This window comes from Sphaerodactylus townsendi, linkage group LG01 (assembly GCF_021028975.2).
Source record: "Sphaerodactylus townsendi isolate TG3544 linkage group LG01, MPM_Stown_v2.3, whole genome shotgun sequence".
Lineage (NCBI taxonomy): Eukaryota > Metazoa > Chordata > Lepidosauria > Squamata > Sphaerodactylidae > Sphaerodactylus > Sphaerodactylus townsendi.
In genome coordinates this window covers 112,134,898-112,158,920 of record NC_059425.1, presented here as the reverse complement: position 1 = coordinate 112,158,920, position 24,023 = coordinate 112,134,898, and the positions used below count along the sequence as shown (strand labels likewise).

Below are 24,023 nucleotides of genomic sequence, written 5' to 3'. Positions count from 1 at the left end.
CAAGCAAATCTGGTTAATTGGTAGGATAGTCTGAACTGTCTGAAAATGATCTATAAAGGTCTTTACATTCTGCATATGAATAGCATTATAATGTCTTGTTAGAAAAGAGCAGAAACGAGTAAAAGCTATTTATTTTGCTTTGTTCCGAATTAGAAATGTTCAAAACCCTCCTGAGAAAAGATGCTAATCTTATCGAACTATTTTAGTTTCTTTTGAGATTTTCAGAATTGTTTTCTATGGACAGGAGGACTCTCCACATTTGCTCCAGGCAAAATTTGGTGACAATACTTAGGCAAAAAGAAGTCAGAATGGCCTAAAATATAATAAAGCAAAACTGCTCTAGATTATATCAAGTTCAGGATAAGCGAACAGGCTATACACATAGAAAAAAAAATCACCAAAATATTTATTCCATAAGCACTGCCAGTTTGTTCTTCACTGAATATTACCTCTATTTTTTTAAATTATTTGGTCATTAACCACATATACTCTGCCTCAGGGAAAGATGTCAGGAGATGTGTGAATTAATCCTGCCACATCTCCCTGAATTTTCTTTGTGTTTCAGTGTTCCACAGGTCCTAGTGACTGCCTCCCTGTCCTTCTGATTCTTTTTTAGTGTTAGAGAATCTTATTTAAGTGTTGCTTTCATTAAAAAAAAACATTATTACCTGTACTGTTAAATATCGAACTTTGAAAAAAGAGTATTTATACTGCCCTGGATGGCTATTAGGAAGACTTGCCTTTTTGTAAAGTTGCACCTGCCACTTTGTTTCCCATAGCAGGAACAGGAAAGAAAATGTGGGTGTCTTCCAGGGCAATCTAAATGCTCTTTTTTCAAAGTTCAATGTTTAACAGTGCAGGCAATAATGGTTTTGACAAAAGTGGTGCTTAAATAAGATTCTCCAATGCCAAAAGAAAATCTGCACTATTTTCTCCAGTGGAAACAGGATCCTTTCACTTCCACTGCACAACACACAACTGCACTGTCAGGAGAAGCCACCTGACTGGGTGTGGCATCCTGCACTCTGATTGTCCTAATGGCTGTGATGCAGGGGGGAGGGGGACAGAACTATTTGAGAGGCTTTTGGACTTGAGAGTTCCTGGTATTAAGAGCAATCTGCCTTAACTGTGTTTAAAACAAAACATCTCTGAGAGGAGTAGTTCAATCAAAGTGTTTGATTGGTTCTACAAATATCAGCCTGTGAGCTAGGTGAAAGCATTAACATATACAGACTGGGAGACCTGGTTTATTGAGGGGCCAAGCTAAAGACCCATAAATATAAACCAGTGAGGAATTTCTTCAAGTGAGGAAAGAATTCCTGAGTAACAATTAGTCTGGGATATTGGCTTTTGCTTTGTATTCCTCAGTAGAGTGTTTTATGTTTAATTGATGAAGGTTTTCTAACTGTGAGGACTGAGTGAGGGTACTGAGTATATTTACCAAGTCTGTTAGGACATTCAGTGTAAACAAGCCATTAGAATATCTGAAGTAAAAGGAACTGTACCATATATGAAACAACTATATAACATCTAAGCTGAACTGAAACTGAGAACTAAAACTGAAATCTTATTAAGTCTCTGCTTGAAAAACTAAATAGTGAAATCTCTGTGCCAAGCTCTAGTGTGTATATATTTCTTCTGCCTTGTTTGCCTCATTTCTCCAAATTATTTTTCTCCCTTTCCCATCTCCTCTCTGTTAATATACCTTTTATTCTGTTTAAGTTTAAAATTTGCCTCAGTACTTATTTTGTGTGCCTTATTAAGGGTTTGCTTAGTAAGGTTTAAATCAGCAGGCATTCTTCACCTTCTGGGGATAGTAACAGGGCTGAGAGAAGGAGTTTTTCTTACACTTTATGCTATTATTTCTTAAGTACCTTTGATCCTGAAAGGAAAAAGGTGGGAAAAATTTGACAAGACGATTCAGTGAGTGGATTCCATGTCTGAAGAAGTTAAGAAGGCGTGGGGAACTATCTCAGAAATGTTCAGAATAATATATCAATTTACTAATAACAAATTAAACACATTTATAATATTCTGTTCTATTATCCTTTGAGGTACCGTATATACTCGTGTATAAGTCAACCCGCATATAAGTCGAGGCACCTAATTTTACCACAAAAAACTGGGAAAACTTATTGACTCACGTATAAGTCGAGGGTGGGAAAAGCAGCAGCCACTGGTAAATTCCAAAAATAAAAATAAGATACCAAAAAAATTACATTGATTGAGGCATCAGTAGGTTAAATGTTTTTGAATATTTATTTCAGAGAAAAACAGTAAATTAGCTCTGTAAGTGGAAAAGAGGATCAAGAAAAACAATATGGTCTCAACAATAACTTTAAAAGTACAAAAACCTTAGCTCAATCAGCAACCAAGCTAAAACACAAGAGTTAAAATCCTTCAAAACTGGATTTTTGGTCAGGGGAGGAATGTTTATGTTAGCAGTACCAACATTACAGAGTATCTTTAGGAGACCCTCCTGATGATACCAGCCAGGTTTGGTGAAGCTTTTTTCAAGGGGTCCAAAGTTATGGACCCTCAAAATGTAGCCCCATCTACTACTAGCTCCCATTGGAAACAATGGGGGATGGGGCACCCCCTTTGGGGGTCCATAACTTTGGACCCCCTGAACCAAACTGTACCAAACTTGGATGGTATCATCAGGAGAGTCTCTTGAAACATCCCTGAAATTTTGGTGCCACTAGCCTAAAAACTGTGCCCCTGGAAGCCAACAAAGTAAAAACTCTAAAAAAATTAAATATACCTCGCTCATGTATAAGTCGAGGGGGGCTTTTTCAGCATAAAAAATGTGCTGAAAAATTCAACTTATATGCGAGTATATATAGTAATCACTTTGTATGGAATACCTGGGAGCATGTGATAATGAAGAACAAAACATAATTTTATAGGACAAAATATTGCTTCAACAAAACAGAAAAAATATTATTTCACTGGATCAGTCCCCTGCTCTGTTGCACATTTCATTAATGGTAGCAAAAGGAGACTTGTTGCCCAAGATTGGCCTTCAGCCATTAAACACACACTGAAGTTCAATGCTAATGATTCTCTCCTGTATCCTGCCAGGGCAGCTAAGTTAAAGACCAAAATTTTCTGCTGAATGATGCAAGGTTGTGGTCAGTGGATCCTACAAATGGTTAATAAATATCACGTTGATTCCATTTCTGCTGTGTAAATAGAAGGAGAATTCTTCAGCCTGGAAGGAGAAATCATTGGCACTGCTTCAACCCCAAAGTCTGCATTGCAAACTGGTTTCCTGATATCAATCCTGAAGTTACTAGTTATGCCACCCCTTCTCATTACTAGACAAGCATAACATGCTTTCTTTCCTTCTTAAATAGAAAAAAAAATAGTTTGGATTTATCCCCTGTTTTTCTCAACCATAAGGAGTTGCAAAGTGACTTATAAACTCCTTCCCTTTCTCTCCCCACAATAGACACCTTGTGAGTAGGTAGAGCAGAGAGCGTTCTGAGAACTGTGACTAGCCCAAGGTCACCCAGCAGACTTCATATGTAGGAGTGAAGAAACAAATCCAGTTCACCAGAATAGAATCTGCCATTCCTCACAAGCCAACAGTGCTGTGAAAATGGGGGATGGGAGAGTCTAATGTAGTAATCAAAATCCTTTAAAATTGTTTCATATTATTTTTGTCATAATAAAACCAACTAAAAGCAATTTGATGAAATGGGAAACTTAAAAATGAAAACACTCCATATCCCCTAACCTTACATATAATAAAATACATATAAGCAGCATCACAACCTTATTTCATGTCCTAATCCAGATTAGAGAATCACTTTTAGTCTCAACATAACAAGTTCTGAAATGCAAAATGGTAAAATTGGAAGTCTGCAGATGCACTACTAAGATTATAATTAGGACCTGAACCTCATAGCAGGAGCTTTCCTCTAAGCTGTTCTGACGTAGTATTTGATGAATTGTCATCTGTGCCCTTTCTTTTACTGCTGGAAGAGATGCTTTGGATTAATGTGCTCAATACATTTTCTTGCCACATAAACTACTGCTCTTCTCGGAATTTAATCTATTGACTAGATATATGTCACAGAGGTAAAAATGCAGCTGGTGTATATGTAGAAGAAATAGTGACAGCTATCTCACTTGCACTATAAATGGCTTTCCAATAGTGCGCAGTGTCGATTAGTTCATTTTTATCTATCTGTTGAAGTCCATCCATTGTTCTTTCCCTACAACCCTTTCATCGATGTCTTAAAGAAAGCTTTGGCTGCTTCTAACCACCTCTGGAGTTTAGCTAACAAGTAAAAGTGCATACACTGTGGAAAAGTCTTCTCTCTTGAGGTATTTGCTAGCTACTTTTTGATTTTGAATTTACAAGGGTTTTATTTGAAAGATGCTTTGATATTAGATAGTTTGGTAGAGTTGTCAATCCCCAAGTTGGGCCTGCCAATCTCCAAAGTGGAGAAAATGGCTGAGAAGGAATCTTCCCATGCTGCCCCTCCCCGTATCTCCAGGAACTAACCTGAAGTGACTACCCTCTAGTTTTGTGATTATTCCACTTGGTGGTGGGATTATAATAATTTAACAACTGGTTCAACCCCGCCCCCCCCCCGCTGTGCTTCCCCTGGCACCCACTTACTTCCTGTGGAGGAACTTCCTGTGGGAGTGGAGGGGGACAATAGGGCCTTGCCGCAGCCTCTCAGAAAGCCCCTTGCTTCCCTAGGAGAGGGGGCGATGGGGATTTTAGCGCCTTGGAGCAGTCAGGTGGCAAGGCAACCAGCTGCTTTGGGACTCTGAAAGACTCCCTTATCCCCTGGGAGAGGTGGTGATGGGGCTTTTAGCGCCTCAGAGCAGCTGGGCGGCAAGGCATCCAGCTGCTCTGGGGCTCTGAAAGCTTCCTCGCTCCCCTTCCTCTGAGAGAGGGGTTGATGGGGATTTTTGCACCTCGGGCAGCAAGGCATGTGGCTGCTCCGAGGCTCTGAAAGCCACTTTTAACAACTGGTTCCCCAAACTCAACAAAAAATTAGGTATCGGTTCTACTGAACTAGTACAAACTGGCTAAATCGCACCACTGATTCCACTGCTGCATTTCCAAAATTTTGTTGCTCTTTTATTTTTTTATTTTATTTGTTCTATATTTTAAATATATTTATATTACATAGAGTCATACTGTCTCCTTGCAACTTTCATTAAACAAATAAAACTGTTTAGCAAAATTGAAACTTCAGGGCTAGATCTATATAACTTCAGTTTTAAAAGATGAAAAAATTGCAAAATTTACTGATTTGTAACAAACATAGCATGAGTTTAAACTACAAATATCATACTTTGTAAAAAATTAGGTAGCCAACTTTTATAAAAAAATTACTAAATTGTAGAGATCAACAACTTAGTTCATATAACCCCTTTTAGCAAAGCCGTGGCTGTTCTATGTTCTGCACAGACCAAACAACATTGCTGGCATTAAATAAATGTGAAAGAAGACGGGGAGGAATGCTACCCACTCAGAATGAGTAACAAGCTTCAATTTTATGTTGCAAATTTTATCTAGCAAAAACAGCACTGATAAATCAGAACAGCAAAGAGCAGGTTGCCTGGCAACCCTTTCATTTATTTGATTGTAACAGGCAGGTCTTTTTTGTGGTTGTAGTCAGTGGTAGTGTTCTTGGTAGAGTACAGTGCAACCTTATAAATAAGTAGTGGTTCATAAAACAAACAACCAGCAACAACTGGTAACAACCACTATCCCAAAGATGGTAATGATATGAAAATCATAACATTCCAGTTATAAATGATGAAAACTTTGCCCTTGATGGCCAGTGACTACTGCTACTTCTACTACTATCAGTTACACAGGGTTCAAATGAACTTAGGTGAAATAATGAGCTCATTTACAATATTGTTGAATGCTGTGTGTGTGTTTGTGCGTGCGCAATTTATCACTGGGAATTAAATGGGGAAAAGTACTAAACATGAACAATGTAGAACATGCAATCTTACAGGAACTGAAGATTAATACAATATTTTCTTGTACTTTTCCCACCTTATAAATACTACTATGTAGAATTTTAAAGGACTAATTAAAATTATTTTATTCTGAGTACATATATATGGGGAAATATCCATGTAGTGACAGAAGGCATGGTACTACAAAAGGACCCTATTTGAGAAAGGCATCTCCAGTAGTTCTAGGAAGCAAACATGTCCCAGCCTCTGCAGAGTATGAGATGAAAAATAAATAAGTCCTTTTTGACCTATTTCTGGAGTCAGTTCTACATCAACTGCACTTAGTTTTGTTATTCCAATAATTACTTTAAGCACCCCATTCATCATTAATACATCTTAATTCTAAAATTACAAGAACTTTACCCTTCTAACTGGCTAGGTCAATCCTTCTACATGAAGTAGCTTCCTTCTGTCACATACTTCAGCATTCATTTTAGAAAAGATGAGAGGGAAAAGATATGTCCATTGTAGCTGTAACTGTTATAATCAAAGAAGTTGCTTCCAGTTGCCCCTTATTTTTGCATTGATGTATACAATGTCCAAGGGACCTGAGAACACTAACTGAGGCTGGATTTCAATGAGTGTTACACAATCCAAGAATGACATATGAATACCTTCACTTGAAGCCTGGGAGTAACATTATTTTAGAATAGATGTTATTTTGGGAACGGTTCATAGCTTATTGTCTGGCATACTGAATAGACAGAATAAAGACATGGCGAATTTTAAAAAATATTCTATTTTAGTTCCAAAACAACGAAACATTGCTCGTTTTACTGAAAATTAAGCAAAGGTCAGTAATGCATGGAACAATTGCCATCTGACTTATAAGGACCCTTTGTCAAAATGAACAGGTCTAAGGGAGCATTCAGTAAAATAAGAGATTTACAGAGTTTTGTATTACTTCTGATTTTGTGGCTATTAGAAGCATAAGAATCTGTTGCTCCTGATTCCCTGCAATTATAGTAACATTTGAAATTAAGGCTGTAGTGACATAGGAAAGCTTCAGGGCAACATTAAGTCATGCACATCTCTGCAAATTTAACCATTAAAGCAATGCGTGAATAGGATCTGACTTCCATGACACTGCTGCTCTTAGATTTCAGCTACTGCACAGTGGACAAAAGTGCAGCTTCTATTATTCAGTGACATATGAGACACCTCTGGCATTGGATCATTACACTTCCACAGCTACTCGAGACCTGCAGTGGCACTCTTCATTCCTGAACCACAGCATGAGAAATTCTGTGTAAGATGAAAAGGTCAAAGCTGCAACTTTTCACCATGCCAATGTTCACCCAGTTCCCTAAGTGCTAATGCTGGCATGGAAGGAGTCATAGCCTGGATGATCCTCCTAACTTTCTATACTATTCCATGTATGAAAATAAGTTCTCCTAACTTTCTATACTATTCCATGTATGAAAGAGCACTATGGTGGCTGTCATAGGGCAACATAAGAGCTAAGATTAAAATTATCCAGTTTCTCAGGATTTGGAACATAGGTGAAAATGATAAGGAAGAAAAAAAATAACTCAGAAAAAAAGTTTTCCAAAATACGTCGCAAATGTGAAAATAAATTTTGATAATGCATCCGTGTGTCTCATCCTACTTCCAAAATATACACACATATGCACACAGAAGAAATTATTTTTGCCATCCAGATATGTCAGTGAGTTTTACAAGAACCCTATACGGCAAGTCAGTATTATAGTTTCATTGTACAGATGAACTGTTGAGGACAAGGATAATATCCAACTAGTTCCTAAAACAGTTAAAATTTGAAGTGGGTTTCATAGATGTACTTGCGCACAACCACATAACCGAAAGGAAATATCTTGACACAGATTTCCAATGCTGCCCTAAATTATGAGAAATTGTAACCATGACTTATGGACATTAAATTAACAGTGCATATACCCACTAAACATTCCAGTGTAAGAACATTCCAGTGTAAATGGCAAATCATACCTGCGCATTTGGTTCGGGTGATAAGTGGTGGGCCCGGCTGACCAGTGCCACCTTCTCCAGGTCTAGTCAGAAGAACACGAATCTCATATTCTGTATCTGGGTCCAAATGCCAAAGCTTGTATGTCGGTGCATTAACAGCATGGGTTTCTGTCCAAGTACCAGTTGTCATGTGATATTCCACCTCTTTCAAGATAATAGGCCCATCTCCAATAATGGAATTAGCGTTCAACTGAATCAGCAAATAAGTTGGTCCAACTCCAAGCAGCTGCGGGGGTGCAATTGGTCGAGGTGGCTCTGTATGATACAAGGTAAGACTGAAATCAGAATCATCATAATATAGTCTGCAAACATAATTCAAGGTTTTAAAGATCTCTAAAAGCAATTTAAGACTCAGTTATTTAACCAAATAACTCACAAAGAATATAAACAAATAATAAAATGAAAAATGACCAAATATATTTTAATACCTCTGCAAAATTGAATTTAGCACTAGGGGACTGAAACCAAGGACAGAATATATCTACAGAGTTTCTGCGTACATTACCTAGAAGTGATTTATTTTAGGAAGCAATTACAGTAACGCATACTTCCCCAAATAAAATGAATCCACTAATAAACACAGAGGCTTCATTTTCATTCCAGATGGCCCATATTTTGGCTAATTTGTTTCAGCTAATTAGGCAACAATGCTAAATTCTAGGCACACAGGGGTTTCACACCAGCAGAAATGCAACTCAGCAAGTTCAAAAGGCAGATAGAATACCAGAAAATATTTAACCAGACAGGCTTTCAGAATTTGCTGTACTTAAAAGCTGGACTTCATGTTTTGGGAGAAAACAATATGAAAACAAGAACACCACAGTTCTTTAACCCACTTTTCTCTAATCTGAAGATTTGTGGACTGTAAGTAGTTTGCAATATCAACAACCACCACCAATAACAGAAATACCAAAATTATTTAAACCAACAGTAACTTACCTATAAATAAAATTTCCAATAGCAGATCAATTCACAGGGTGGGGAGCAGGACGCAGTGGACAGGAACAGCTTTGGTGTTCCAGGAGGCAGCTTCTTTTTAAGCTAGGATGCTGGTAAGCTCCCCCTCACTGGCAGTCTTCAAGCAGCAACTGAATGAACATTTGTCAGAAATGTTCTAGGGCCTAGCTAGGCTAATATTGTATTGAGCTGGGGATTGGACTAAATAGCCTGTATGGCCTCTTCCAACTCTATTGTTCTTAGTGGCTAAAGGAGAAGGAAGAAACAACAGCTTCTTCCCACATACTATTCAAAAATACTTGTGAAACTAGTCAATGAAAAGTAATATGGTCTTTCTAGATTGGTTTCAAAGTTTACCTACATCAAAGTGAAGCCTGGAATTAGTTCTCAGTTTTCTCTAGGATTTCCCTAACAACCTGACTACCTCCTAGTTTACTATCCAGAGGTCAAGCTTACCTGGGGTGGCTACTTCATCAGAGAACAAACAAATCCTATCAGCTATGGATCAGCAGAGAACAAACAAATCCTATTTGCATTAAAAAATCAAACGCAAGCCACAACTTATTTGTAATGTTAAGTTTGAAATCCTTGGTTTTATGTACTGCTTCTTCTGCCATGATCAAAGACCCCCTAAGTTAGAAAGTCCTTTATCTAAATCCAATTTGTTGGGGGATTAACCAATGAATTTTTATTAGAAGTGTTCAAATCAAAGACTTAATGGAAGATTGATCACCTCTTCCTTACCAACCTTATGTGCTTTGTCCAGTTTAATGTCTTGTTTTAACACCCGCTCTGTCCTGTACATTGTTTTATTTTAACTGATATGCCTAATGAAGGTCTGTTGAAGTTGTTGGGGCACCTTAATAAAATGGAATATGTGGTCTACAATGCTGTTACCAGCAAAGAAACAATATTTTTCAATACAATCAAAATTGTTAATGATACTACTATAATTAGCATTCTTTATTTTGGTGAGATCTTCAGTTGTTTGCCATTTTAATTTGAGCAGCTGTTCATATTAAATTGACTTTTCTGTGAGAGCAGTATAACAGTTGCTGATTTCACCTACATTTTTAAAAGGTTAGAAATCTAGCCAGAAGAAAGGAATCCCAGTGTATGCTCTTCCTTCTGATGCAAAATCTAGTGTTGTGAAAGCAATGTGGAAAAAAAAGGAACCTAATGTTGTCTTGACCTTGTAAGTTAACAGTATTTCATCTCTCAAGTGCTCCATCCAACCTCTGAACAATAAGGTTTTTTTATCTCATGATTTCACTATAATTGCAAAGGACAGCATTTTTTACATAAGCTTAGTTACTGGTTATTTTTTAAAGAGACACAACATGACAGGAATTGTTTCAAAGTACTTATAGTTCTGGGCTCTAAATATGTAGTGTTTTGGAAGTTCTCAAAACCTTTCATATATATGCTTTGAAAAACATCAACTCCCAAATTGCCATCTCCATGGTAACTACATCTAGACCCTATATCTAGCTCTTCTTCAGCTTGTTCTCACATCCCCACAGAACTCAAGCCTCTTGCGCATTCTTGACCATTCCCAACGTTCTCTACTTTGCTTTCACCCCTTCCACAGGCAGACAACACCAGGTACTTTTTAGTGCCCCAATTAATCTTTGGCTAACTCACCTTTCGCCCCATCCAAAGACACAATGTATCTATTGTTCGTTTTTTACACACAAATGTTTCTGTGGACTGTATATTTCCAACATTCAAGGCCATGTGAAAACACTGGTGTGTTGGATTTCTGAAGATGCAAACCTCCTGGTTTTCACAATACTTCTTTTTTGTTTCAACATGTACAGTAGTACATAAATGCATTCTGTGTCAGCTTTGGAACATCCATTTTTGCATTTCCTGCACCGAGACACCATTCTTGCTGTCATTATCCCTTGGCTGCTGCATCTATGTACACCCTACTACCTACTGAAGACATTTGTTTTGTTCTGCAGAAATCCTTTTATCTAGTGTGATTTCTAGACAACCATACATGGTCCAGAGCAGATTGCTGGGTAACAATTTACTGCTTGTGATTCTAATGTAATTCTAGTGTGTTTTCACTGATTTTATTAACATGTTTAACTTTTCAGTACAAGCACAATCTGTCCAACACCACCATGATTTGCATATTTTCATCAATAGGCCATTATAGGACTTCAGGCAAAACAAATAAGACACTGGACATATATAATAGGGAAGTTGACAATGAGAAATAGAGATGGGCACAGAGGACCAAATGAACCTATGTTGTTCTGGTGAGATTGAGGAAGGAGAGAGAGTTAAAATGTCATATAACCATGGGAGAAATTATGGCAAGGGTAGAAAACACAGTTTTTGACATTCATCAACACACAATAGCAAATTTCTTTTTTGAAGAGTAGCACACAGCCTGTTTCTCCCTTGGTAATCAGAAAGTCTGCAACAAACACATACACACACAACACATGTAGTTTGCTGAGGACTGGATCATCAACTCCTAGAATCTCTCCTAGTAATGTTTGCAAAATGTTGGCAGGTACCATATACTTTTTGGCCAGTCACTTTCTAGAAGTTCCTTCCCTGAAATAAATACTGATCCCTCATTTCCACTGGTTGCATAATTATGACGATGTCATAACTAGCATTACAGGGCTGTTCTACTGAAATACTGTAGTCAAAGTGGGATCCTTTTGCTTTTTTTTAAGGGGCGAATCCCCACTTGAAATTGCAAGCGGATCCAAACCTGTTCCTTGTGAATCCGTGTTCTCCTCATCGCAGTTTCTCCCTCCCCACCACAGCGAGCACACAGCAGACACTCCCGGGTGCAGGCATCGTTGCAATCCCCACAGCCATGTGATCACGCTTCATTGCCCTAATCTGATTGGTCGGTGTTCAGTTGGGTGGGACCTGTTAGCCACTTCAGAAACACTACCCATTTTTACCCATTAAAAAACCTGTGCGAACGCTTCGAAGTGAAAGAGCCACTATGAATATCACTTGTCATTTACAGTAAAGGCAACGCTATTTTCTGAAAAGTTTTACCGTTAAACCGGGTTACCAGGCGACCGCTTACTTTGTATTGCATACATTGCCTCCAGAAATGTGATCGCTCTATCAACCCGGAAGTATGGAGCCTGGCCAAGCGAAGGGTCAAAATCCCAACCTGATTGGTTGCGCGAAAAGAATGCACGCCAGCAGCTCTACGGGAACAACTCCAGGTTCCAAACCTTTGATTTCCTTCCCTCGGAACAGCCGTGAACTGTGATAACGTGGGCCTGGAACCACTCTGCATCCAGGTTCTGCCAGAATCTCTTTGCGGATTAACAGGGCTTAACGAAGCCGCCAGAAAGCGGGTTGCTGCCACAGAAGTCATGGGGAGGACGTCGATGAAACCGTGTTAGTAAGTGGCCCGAAACCGTGCTAAGGAGGCAGTGGGAATTCGCCCAAGGTAAAGATTGTTGATAACTGCAAAAATGATCCAATAGCACAAGAGAAAATATATAATGCAACAGCAAAAGAGAAGTACAGAGGAACACGAGCCTGGTGAAGAGTTTAAATAGTGGAACTCCTCAGAGACTTTATGCTTTTGAAAAAGTATGGGGAGGTCCTGTTTTTGAAAAGTATTCAGTTTGACTGTGTACAAATCTTTCAGAATAACACTGAAATTTCAACTTCTGTATCTTTGTAAATAAAGTATTTCCTTTAGTACAGAAGTTGGGACGAGACTAATTTGTTGAATGTTCATTCCATCTTTCACTTCCAAAGTATGTGATTCACATTACCATCTAAAAGGGAAGGGTACAAGACCTTTAAAGTCCCAAATTACCCAAGCATACTACTGGCAGAACACCGTATCTTCAATGTTCCTAATGCCTCAAAGAGGATGCTATATTTAGAAATATATACTTTGAATAATTGCATGATTATTATGAATAAAACTGTATTCATAAGGCTAATGTATCACTACATGTTACATTATTCTTATATTGGAAGGAAAACAAATTCTTATATTAGCATATAAGTTTTGTTTTCAGGTCCTTGAAGACAAAGAGAGTTATAAAGTCTGTTCATGTTGCAGCAAATTATGCATGAATTTTAATCAGTTATTTAATGAACCAGTATTTGTTCAGCAGCATTATTAGTATTCTTCAGAACACAACATTCTATCAGAGCCACAGTAGTGGCACCACCAAAAATCCCAAATGTACACTAAGTTACAACTGAAGCATGTAGTCCCTATATGGGGGGTGACATTACCTAATTAACTTTCTTCTTAATGGATCTCATTCCTTATTCCGCCATTTCAGTTATCACAAATTTCCCTATTATAAATTCAACATTACGGAGTTTATTTTCATACTGGAAGTAATCTGAAAGCTTTTGTATCTTTAAACATAATTTAATGGGGGGAAAGTTGGGTTTACGTTACACAGTTTTCATACATAATAAAATTTGAATCCAGTAGCACTTTAGAGACTAACAAAATTTGACATTGGTGTATCAAAGTTCACTTTGTCAGATATAAGTGAAACCGACAATCCCTCAGCCATTTCAACCAGGTCAGAAGGTGGGACAGAAGCACAATAAGCTTCATAAGAGCAAGGACATATGGAGAGAGGTGAGACATGCAGAAAATCAACATTTGTAGTAAGAAAAGAATCAAAGAGGAGGAGAACAGTGAAAAATATGAAGAATTAAAAGAGAAATAAAAATGGCTAAATCAGTTCATGAAGATAGCCAAAGAGAATTAGAGATTTTAAGGTTAACAGCTCAGTCCGGGGGAAGGGGGATCAGCTCCTGGAGCAGGCACAGGAATGCGCTGCCACCGGCATAAGTGGCACTTATTTCAGCAAGGAGGGCAAACTGGGAGGCAACCCATAAAAGCCTGTGCTCCACAGAGCCCCCACCAGCCTGCTGGGGGCATTCCAAGGGTGTTTCCAGGAGTGGAGGTGGTTTTAGTCAGTTTTCACAAGGCTTTCGCACTGGGAACAACCCCAGCACAACCCACAGATGAAATCAGTGGCATAAGTCTGTTTCTCCTATGTGGCTTTTGGGGTTGCAGGAGGGATTTTGAATTTTTCTTCTAGTTATGCTACACGGAGCCCCTTTGGAAGCAGAATGCCACCACCTTTGCTGCACTGTCTCTATATGAAGTGCACACTCCTCCCGCAATTTGGATTGCACTGTAAAAGAGAGATTGTGAATTGAGCGACAGAAAAAAGACAGTTGGAATTTACTCACTTGGAAAGCGACAGACAGCAAATAGAGGAAGAGTGTCCACATTGAAAATGAGGAACCTTTCTGGACTCTCTTTTTAACTGAAATATGAAAATGTGTAAATCTATGGTTGCAAACAAAACCCGAGGTCCCAAGAGAGGAATAATATCAATTAATGAAGCCATATCAAATTTCTTTGCAGAAACAAACTGGTTTAGCTGATAAACTTGCCCCTGACTTCTTTCCTATGAGGAAATAAGGTGAAAAAGAGTTTGTACTTGCAATTGTAGCAAGGGTGGAGGAGTAAGAACATAAGAAAGAGCCTGCTAGAACAGACCAGAGTTCATCTAGTCCAGCACTCTGCTACTTGCAGTGGCCCACCAGATGTCTTTGGGAGCTCACATGCAGGATGTGAAAGCAATGGCCTTTTGCTGCTGCTGCTCCCAAGCACCTGGCCTGCTAAGGCATTTGCAATCTCAGATCAAGGAGGATCAAGATTGGTAGCCAGTTATGCTCCTTTCAAGATGCTTTTGCACATCACACGTTTCAGGCACAAAACCCTTTCGCTGCACACCTTAGGGTTGAACTCCTAGATACAGTGCATCTTGAAGTGTTATGACCGTCCCCAAGGCTAAGAAGAAGAGTTTGGGTTTATACCCCCATTCTCTCTTGTAAGCAGACTCAAAGGGGCTTACAAACTCCTTACCCTTCCTCTATCCACAACAGACACCTTGTGAGGTAGATGGGGCTGAAAGAGTTCTGAAGAATTGTGACTAGCCTAAGGTCACCCAGCAGGAATGTATGAGTGGGAAATAAGTCTGGTTCACTAGATAAGACTCCCCCACACATTTGAAGGAGTGGGGAATCAAACCTAGTTCACCAGATTAGAGTTCACCTGCTCTTAACCACTACACCACAGTGACTCTCTGAGCAGGCAGAGGTCATGGCTAGTCTTCTGCACCATCAGTGGGAACATTTTGTTCAAGAAGGCATACGGTAAGTTTAAAGTTGGAGACTGAGAAGTCTTTTACAAATAGAGATCTTGTTGTCTTTTGCTGGAGAGACAGAGTCAGCAGCATAGAAGAAAGAAATGGGGGAGGGAGGCACTCTCTCCCCTTCTATGTAAGTGTCATTTACAAGAACCACATTAAAGAATGGGAGAATTCCTCATAATTTTAGGAACTTTTGGACCATTCAAGGCAGCCCTGCACATGTGTAGTTCCCACATGGGAATGCACAGAAGACACAATGATGGAGGAATCACTGATACTAAACTTCCAACCTTTCCACGTGAATTCTTGCAACCGAGTTATTTATTTATTTATTATTAGTATTAGTATTATTATTATACAAAATACACGGCAGCCAGGTATCACTGTTGGTGTTGGGTTGTTGTTGTTGTTGTTGTTGTTGTTGTTATTATAATACACATAACAGCACAGCACAAGTGTCTGGAATTCATCTCTGAATATCGAGTCCTTCCCAAGGACCTAGGATATTAGAGGTATTTGCATAGAATATGTGCAGTTCCTAGAAGTGCTGCTTTCTGCAGCATGTGGACTGATGTTCTGTCCAAGTTTAGGCTTTCCAGATGTTTTTCAAGATTTCTTGGGATTCCTCCTAGAGCACCGACTACTAGTGGGATTACTGTTGTTCTTTTTTGCCACAATCGTTCAACTTCAATTTGTAGGTCCTTGTATTTTGTGATCTTTTCCAGCTCTTTGTCCTCTACCCTGCTGTCAACTGGCACAGCAACATCTATGATCCAAACATGTTTTTTCTCTATCACTGTTATGTCTGGGGTGTTGTGTGCCAGGTGTCTGTCTGTCTGTATTCTAAAGTCCCAGAGTATTTTTTGCTTCTTCATTTTCTGTGGTCTTCTCTGGCTTGTGCTCGTACCAGGTGTTGCTACAGGGCAGGCCGTACTTTTTGCAAAGGTTCCAGTGCACCATTGCTGCTAGCCTATTGTGACATTCAAGATAGTCAGTTTGGGCTATTTTCTTACAACAGCAGATGATGTGCTCCACGGTTTCATCACCCTCTTTGCAGAGACGGCACTTTGGGTCATTGTAAGACTTTTCGATTCGTGTCTTTATTGCATTTGTCCGTAATGCTTGCTCCTGGGCAGCAAAAATCAGGCCTTCAGTTTCCTTCTTTAGAGTTCCCCTTCTGAGCCGCTCCCATGTTTTCTTGCTGTCAACCTTCCCTTCAATGTTCTTAAAGTACTGCCCATGGAGTGGCTTGTTTAGCCACTGCTCCTTTCGTGTTTTAAACTGTTGGACTCTATACTCTTTTGATTCTTTGGCTTTCAGCATCTCAGCCTTGTGGACTTCTTTCAATGCTGGCTCTTGACTTGGATGTATTCTTTCAGGCCTCTTTTCTCTTCCTCTACTGATTGCTTGATGTGGAGCAGTCCTCTTCCTCCTTCTGACCTTGCTAGGTAGAGTCTGTCTACATCACTTCTTGGATGCAGTGCTCGATTGAAGGTCATAATTTTCCTTGTTTTTCTGTCCAGGATGTCCAATTCGGCTTGTGTCCAGTTAATTATGCCAGCAGTGTAGCGTACTACAGGCACCGCCCAAGTATTAATTGCCTTTATTGTATTTCCTCCATTTAACTTTGATTTCAAAAATTTTCTTACCCTTCTAAGATATTCCTTCCTAATTGCGCCTTTGACTTCTCCATGCTTGATGTTCTCTGCTTGCAGTATCCCCAAGTATTTGTAGCTTTCATTCACTGGTAAGCTCTTTATTTCTATGTCATTTGGCATATTCACACCTTCGCATGTTGCAAGTTTACCTTTACTGAGTTCCAAAGTTGCACACTTGTCAAGTCCAAAATCCATTGCAATGTCAGTGCTAAAGACTCTCACTGTGTTCAGTAGTGACTCAATCTCTGCTTTTGATTTTCCATAGAGCTTTAGGTCATCCATGTATAGAAGGTGTGAAATTTTTGGTGAGTTTCTTGCTGTCTGATATCCTTGACCTGTTTTCTTCAGAATTATAGAGAGCGGAATCGTAGCAATGATGAAGAGTAGTGGGGACAGGGAGTCTCCTTGGAATATTCCCCTTCGGATGTTGATTTCCCCTATTCCTGCTCCATTGACTATTAATTCTGTTTTCCAAGTGTGCATTGCATTCTTGACCAATTTCTTGATGTTTTCATGCTTTCCTGTAATCAATCCAAGCTACATGCAAGTTGGTTTTCCTTCTTTTGCAATTCTCAAGGATCATTTTATCTATGAGCAGTTGATCTTTTGTTCCCCTACTATTTCGTTTGTTTCCTTTGTGTTCTGGGGGCAGCAAGTTCTTTCCTTCCAGGTGGTCTTGTATTGCATCAGCTAATATGCCAGTAAAAAGCTTAAAGGTTGTTGGTAGGCAAGTGATTGGCCTGTAATTGCTAGGGATTGCTCCCTTTTCTTGGTCTTTTATTATCAGAAACGTTTTCCCTGTTGTCATCCATTCTTCAATTTGGCCTGTTTGCAGCACCTGATTCAACTGTTGGGCAATTCTGTCATGCAAGTTGGTCAGTTTCTTCAGCCAGAATCCATGTAGTTCATCACTGCCTGGGGCAGTCCAGTTCTTCACCTTTTTTGCTCGTTTTCCAACCATTTTAGTTGTTATTACCAGGTTGTCCATGTTGTTGCTGCTCAGTTCAGCCTCCACATCTTTGGCCCAACTTGCATTTTGGTTGTAGTTCTTTGGGCTGTCCCAAATGTTTCTCCAGAACTCAATCGTTTGTTCTCTGGCTGGCTCTCCTGTGTTTCGTTTCACATCTCCACTTACATTCTGGTAGAATCGTTTCTGGTTGGAGTATAAAAGTTGATTCTGCTTGAATTGAGCAACCCTTGCTTCGAATCTTGCAATCTTCTTTGAAACTGCCACCATCTGTTGTTTGACTACCTCTATTGCCTCACTGAGTTTCCTCTTGTCCAGGTGGTACCTCTTAACTAGGTCTGCTTTGATTTTGTCATTTTTCAGCTTCTTCTCCTTCATGCTTTTCAGTTTGCAGGCATCCGATCGTAGTTTGCTGATTTTTCTTCCCAGTCTGATTTTCCACTTTGCAGTACCTATTTTCGGCCTTCTTTCTGGGTGTTGAATTTTTACCCCTAGCTCTTTAGTAATCACTACTGCAGTGCTGTGCATAAGCTGGTTTGTTTCATGCAGTGACATTGTTTGGATTCCAGCAATGACCTTGTTTGCATCCTTCAGTGAATTGAGCAGATCCTTCCTTGGAACAATCTTCAATGGTGGCAATCTTGTAAGTTTGTTTGTATTGCTCATGTGTTCTAGGATCTTTTGCATCAGTTCTTCTTGCTTTTTTTGTCAATTGGGAACTTTGGGTTGTTTGGGTTGGCTCCTTTGGAGGTGTGATGATTGTTGTTTCTTCCTCCTCTTCCTCCTCTGTCTCTTGCAGTCCTTGAATTGTTGCCAATTTTGTTGAATTTCTTTGAGTGTTCCTTGGTATGTTTTCAATACCATTGTCTTGTGCTTTCTGCTGGATTTCTGCTAGCTCTAGTGCACTAAAAACTTTGTTCCTTTTATTATTATTATTATTGTTGTTGTTGTTGTTGTTGTTGTAGATTTCACAGCTCCCAGATCTTTAGCTGGTTGTTGGCCTTCATTACAATTCGAGCCTCACCCAGAGGCCTAGGAAGTTGTAATGTATCGGCGCAGTATTCGTGCGGATCCCAGCAGGGCTGCCTTTTGAATTTGACAGATGTTAATTTTGTCAATTCGAAGATGTTTCAAGTGCTGCCCTAGTGTTTTTGGGATGGTGCCCAGCGTGCCAATTACCACTGGGATGACCTCAGCTGGTTTGTACCATAGACGCTGAAGCTTGATTTTCAAATCACGGTATCTAGTGACCTTCTCGTGTTCTTTTTCAATGACCCTGCTGTCACCGGAGACTGCTATGTTGATGATGGTCACTTTCTTGTCCTCAATCATGGTGATGTCTGGTGTACTCTGTTTCAACACTTTGTCCGTTTGGATTCGAAAGTCCCACAGGATCTTGACCTTTTCATCATCATCATCATCATCATCATCATCATCATCATCATCATCATCATCATCATCATCATCATCATCATCATCATCATCATTTAAATTTAGTATATTGCCCCATTCCCAAAGGGCTCTGGGCAGTTTACAACAAATTAAACAAAGACAATATAATAAAACCAATACATAATTTAAATAAATACATTAAAATCTCATCCAGATAAACCCCAATTATAGGTGGCACCCAAGATCTTCTTTGTTTCCCACCATAAGGGCCAACATAGTTATAACAATTGGCTGAATGGTATATGGGGATATTATAGCAGGGAAAACGGAATTAATTTCTGACTACTCTTGTTTCCTATAGGATCCCATGCTATTACAAAGGTCTTGAGAATAGCTTTTTCAGGCTATTGTGGGAAAGTGAATCAGCAAAGATAATTTTCACTCAGTCCACTTGGAACTGGAAATAACCATAAACTGAATATAGGAACGCAAGGCATTACTTTCCCCAGCAGGGTCTGACTTGGTTACAATCAATGGAACTCTGTTTTAAACAGTAGTGTGCAGATTTCTTCAATAAATTACTTGTATACATACACAACACAGTCTTTATGATCAGACTCAAGCTATATCCTCAAGAGAAAACCAGTAGAATTTTGTTTCACTAAGGAGCACTATGGGTGCAATTACAGTAGTCAAACATACATACGTTGAAATGGCTGCTTTCTGATTACCTCAACATTCCCTTAGACCTGTACAAGTAGATCACATTATGTATTACCGTAATGCTAGAACTGTACACTAATGACCACAATGAAGTCTGTTAATCAACAGTCAGTTCTACCAATTTTCAAATCACCAAGCAATTTCAAGATCCTAGTAGCTCAGCAGAAAATAAAACACAGGAACAATTTGGATTTTTGCCTTTAGCTTTTTTCCCCCTAGAGAGCAGGACTGGATAATCCCCTCCACAAATCATCCGAACTTTTGTTTCACACATTATCACACTCCCTGAAATGGGAAGCTTAAAACATTGCCTTTCACAGTAACTTGGGGAATGAGAAATGCTCTCAATCTTAATGGCAACCAAGGGTCTTCTTCAAGGCATGAGGCTGCTGCTCTTTTTGCCTTTGCAGATATTATTCAGAGAAGAGATTCATTAATCTTATTCATCTGTTGTTCAGATTTTCCTGAACTTTTGAAAAAGAACCAAGGAGTCACTGTGAAGCTATTACGATTTAACAGGTTTTCATTATACAGCAGACCTATGCCAAAGGTGAGCTATTCCAACTGCTGAGAGCAACATAATGCAGCTCACCATCTGGTGTACAATATGGAACTGAAAAATGTAATACCTGCTGTGGCACACATGTAGAACATTTAGACTAAAGGCAGATGCAATAGTCTCAGTGTATCTCTCAGGCACCTTCAAACCTCTTCTTGAAAATGTCAACAAAAAGTTGGGTTGTTTTTTGAAATGTGGCAGACTTGCAAAAGAGTCAAAAAGTACTTGTAAGACGTACATATGCACATGCAAACAATTTTGAAGATCAATTTTCTATTTGCTGCAAACACAATGCTACTAGGTATCCTTCCTGAAAATTTTTCAAAGAAACTTTAAAAACTATGTTTGTATTTGTTAACAACAGGCACTGTAACAATGGCAACAAATTAGAAAGCCAGAGGATGTCCTAAAGCAGACATTTGGGAGGAAAAAGTAAGAGAGTATGCTACAATGGCTAAATTAACACATCTTGCAAATTGTCGAAACAGGAGTTTGATGAGAAGTGGGAATTGTATTTTTATGTTGCTGAATCAATTACTTAAACAAAAAATAATAACAATACAAATGGGTACTAAATTAGAATTAGAGGAATTAATATGTTAGTAGTTAATGTTGTAAGTAAACTGATATATTCTGATGGGCATATTTGAATAGTATTTGAATAGTAGAATATTTGGCGAAAAAAGAAAGATGGAAGGTTCTCTCTGAAATTTGTATCATAGGTCAGAGACTCATGACAGTGCAGTCATGAAAAGGACTTGCAGAAACGGTATATTTTCAGTGACAACTTCAGGAAAGACAGGACCCCTGAAGCTGGCTGGCTGGCAGAGATTTTCTGGAACCAAGCCAGGGAGTATGACAAATACGTGGACTCAAAAAGCGAAGAAACAAAATCTCTCCTTCAACATATAGCAGTTCTTTAGTTCAGAGCAGGAGTTAAGTCATTCATTTTTTTACCTTAACTTTTTGGCTTACAGATAAAACTGATTTGATTCTACATCTGAGTCATAAAATTCCCGCCACATGCAAGATCTACTTATGCACATGCATTTCAAAGGTAAAAAGCAAAGTTGGTTACTTAAGGTCTATTACCCACCAATGGAAAAACAAACCCAGTCCAATTCATTTAGATGATGTCAAGCTACAAAGTGAAAATCAAAGCTGAGCCCCTTTACTGTTTCCTGCAGTTGCAATGCATTAAATTAAGCCAAGCATTTTGCTTTGTTACATTTTGACTCCACCTTTCAGTTTCTCTGGTGCTCAGAGCAGATATTAATAAAAACAGTATTAGCATGCTTGCTTACAATATAAAGCATCAGTAATAGTAGTACTAAACATTCACTTAAGTACCACCTTTAAAGTTTTACTTTTTATATACCCTTCAAGAAAAGGAAGGAGTTAACCAACATCCTAAAAACCTGTGGAGAGTCTCATGGCATTTCTCAGGAACTCCTGTAAGTAAAGGGCAGGAGGAAAAGGCTAGGCCCATTATAGACTACAAGCATGAGATGGGCCCTTTCCACATGGGTCAATAAACCTGGGATAACAACGGTAAAAAACCCATTGTGGGCAGGAACTTCGCACAGATCCTGCCTTTAAAGCAAGTCTGTCCCAAGTTATTTCCCCCAAAACGTGGTATTCAACAATCACACTATCCACGATTCTTTTTTTAAAATCCTGGTTTGAAGCCGCTTCAGAATGAACGAGTGGGTAGGGAGGTGCTTTTTTCTACCTCACATTCCTTCCCCCCCACTCACTGCTGGCACCCCTCTGCATAGCCATGCAGGCACAAAGGGTCATGACGCCAGACAGCTTGGCTGTGGGGGTTCACTCGTGCATGCCTGTGTAGATACGCATCGCTGTGAAGTTTTTAAAAAGTGACTTTGTGTGAATGCACGCGCCCTGGCCAATTCGCTCGCTGACTGCGGGACAGTCAGCCATGAGAACGGCCTGGAGCTATATCGGGTTCATTTATCCTGGCTTGCAACCTGCATTACATTTGCTATGCAGAAAGGGCCAGGGTGTGAGAGGGACAGCAGGTAGAAATTCCCCTTAGAGAAAAGATGTAGTGCCACCCAGTTAGCTAAGGCTGGCCAGGAATGCTGACAGAAGGGAGAGGATGGTTAATCCATGTGACAGCCATCAAGGCAGAAGAAATACTCCTGAAGTTAAGGGGAACCAGGGGGTAGTCCAAGCACCCGGAGCTAAGATACAGCGACATTTACTGGGGAAGAAAATCAGACTGGTGGAAGAGAGGTGTTGGAAGGCAGGACAGGATTGAAAAGCTTGGCATGTGGCTGACATAGGATGAAGGAATATTCTGGAGTTGGGATGGTCACGGAGGATGGTGTGAGTGAAAGAACTTTGTTTGGAGGACTGGCAACTATGTAACCTCTGAGCAGGCTGAGAAATACTCCCAGTTTGTGAACATTTGGCTCATGCGATAAGTTAACATGGGAAGGTCATAGCCTCATAATGATTAACGTTTTCCTTCCTCCTAGCCTCATCAAGGAGATAAGGGAATTACAGTGGCATAAAATCACTGAATATCTAGAGAATTTACAACTCTTTAATATATGTGATAAATGGTTGGTAGCAGGAGACTTTAATGCCAGGGCGGATAAGGATGAAAGTTGCCTCCAGAATTTAGCAGGGCTGGACATAGGTAACTGTCCTTACCCAGAAAATCAAAAGATCTTTTGACTAACCCGGCAGGGGTGGACTTTGTGAAATTTTGCTCTCAGTTTGGCTTAATTCATTTAAACCCAACTTGCAACTTTAGGTAAATATACCTACTTCTCTATGCATGGTAACAGTATTAGAGATTATATATTAGTCTCTCAAGCAAGTTTAGGACAGGTTTAGAGCTTTCAAGTGGCTTGTCAGGTTTGGAGCGATCACATGCCACTTGTGCTCCTTATGAAAAAGGCAACTCTGAATAACAGTTTTCCTAGCTTATGCTTAATCAGAGCCCCAAGAATTATCTGGAACAAGGTCACTGAAATAAAACTCAGAGAGTTTCTTTCCTCTTCCCTGTTAACTGAAGCAAGGCTAGACTTGATAGCAACAACATCACCTACTCCATTTCTAGAACAGTATGAGGCACTCATGGGAATAATTACAGATAAAGTTGCAAGACATTCAGGTCCCAATGAAACTCCCTCAGATGAATTTTGAGCAAGGAATTTAATAAGGAATGTAAAGAGATGAAAAATCAGATCAGAAAAATTTCTAACACTTTTAAAAACAGCAAAGCAGCAACATTACTTTGAGAATATTTTTCTCTCAGATCCCAGCTAATGCAATTGCTCCATGAAAATAAACTAAAGAGCATTAAATCCTTAAGGGACTCTCTAATAAAAGCAACAAGAAGTCACAATACAAGAGAGTTCTGGTCATTAGTTGCAGAAGGCATGTGTACTTCAACCTTTTTAATGTCAAATATCAGTCCCCAGAATTGGTTTATTTATTTTCAAAATATATTTGAAGGAGACTGAGAAATAAAGGGTTGTTCTTCTGAATCAAGACCCATTGCGTTACTTCATGGAGAAGAGAAG

At 39.3% G+C, this 24,023-nt stretch overlaps 1 protein-coding gene across 18 annotated transcripts in view; it reads right to left on the bottom strand.

The window, feature by feature from the left end:
• PTPRK (protein tyrosine phosphatase receptor type K) overlaps positions 1-24,023 on the bottom strand; it is a 482,195-nt gene that overhangs the window by 166,074 nt on the left and 292,098 nt on the right. For all 18 annotated transcript variants that reach the window (XM_048491075.1, XM_048490937.1, XM_048490928.1 and 15 more), the window contains exon 7: positions 7,969-8,262. In XM_048491075.1, coding sequence (XP_048347032.1) covers positions 7,969-8,262 — 294 coding nt within the window. The remainder of the gene's footprint in view (positions 1-7,968; positions 8,263-24,023) is intronic.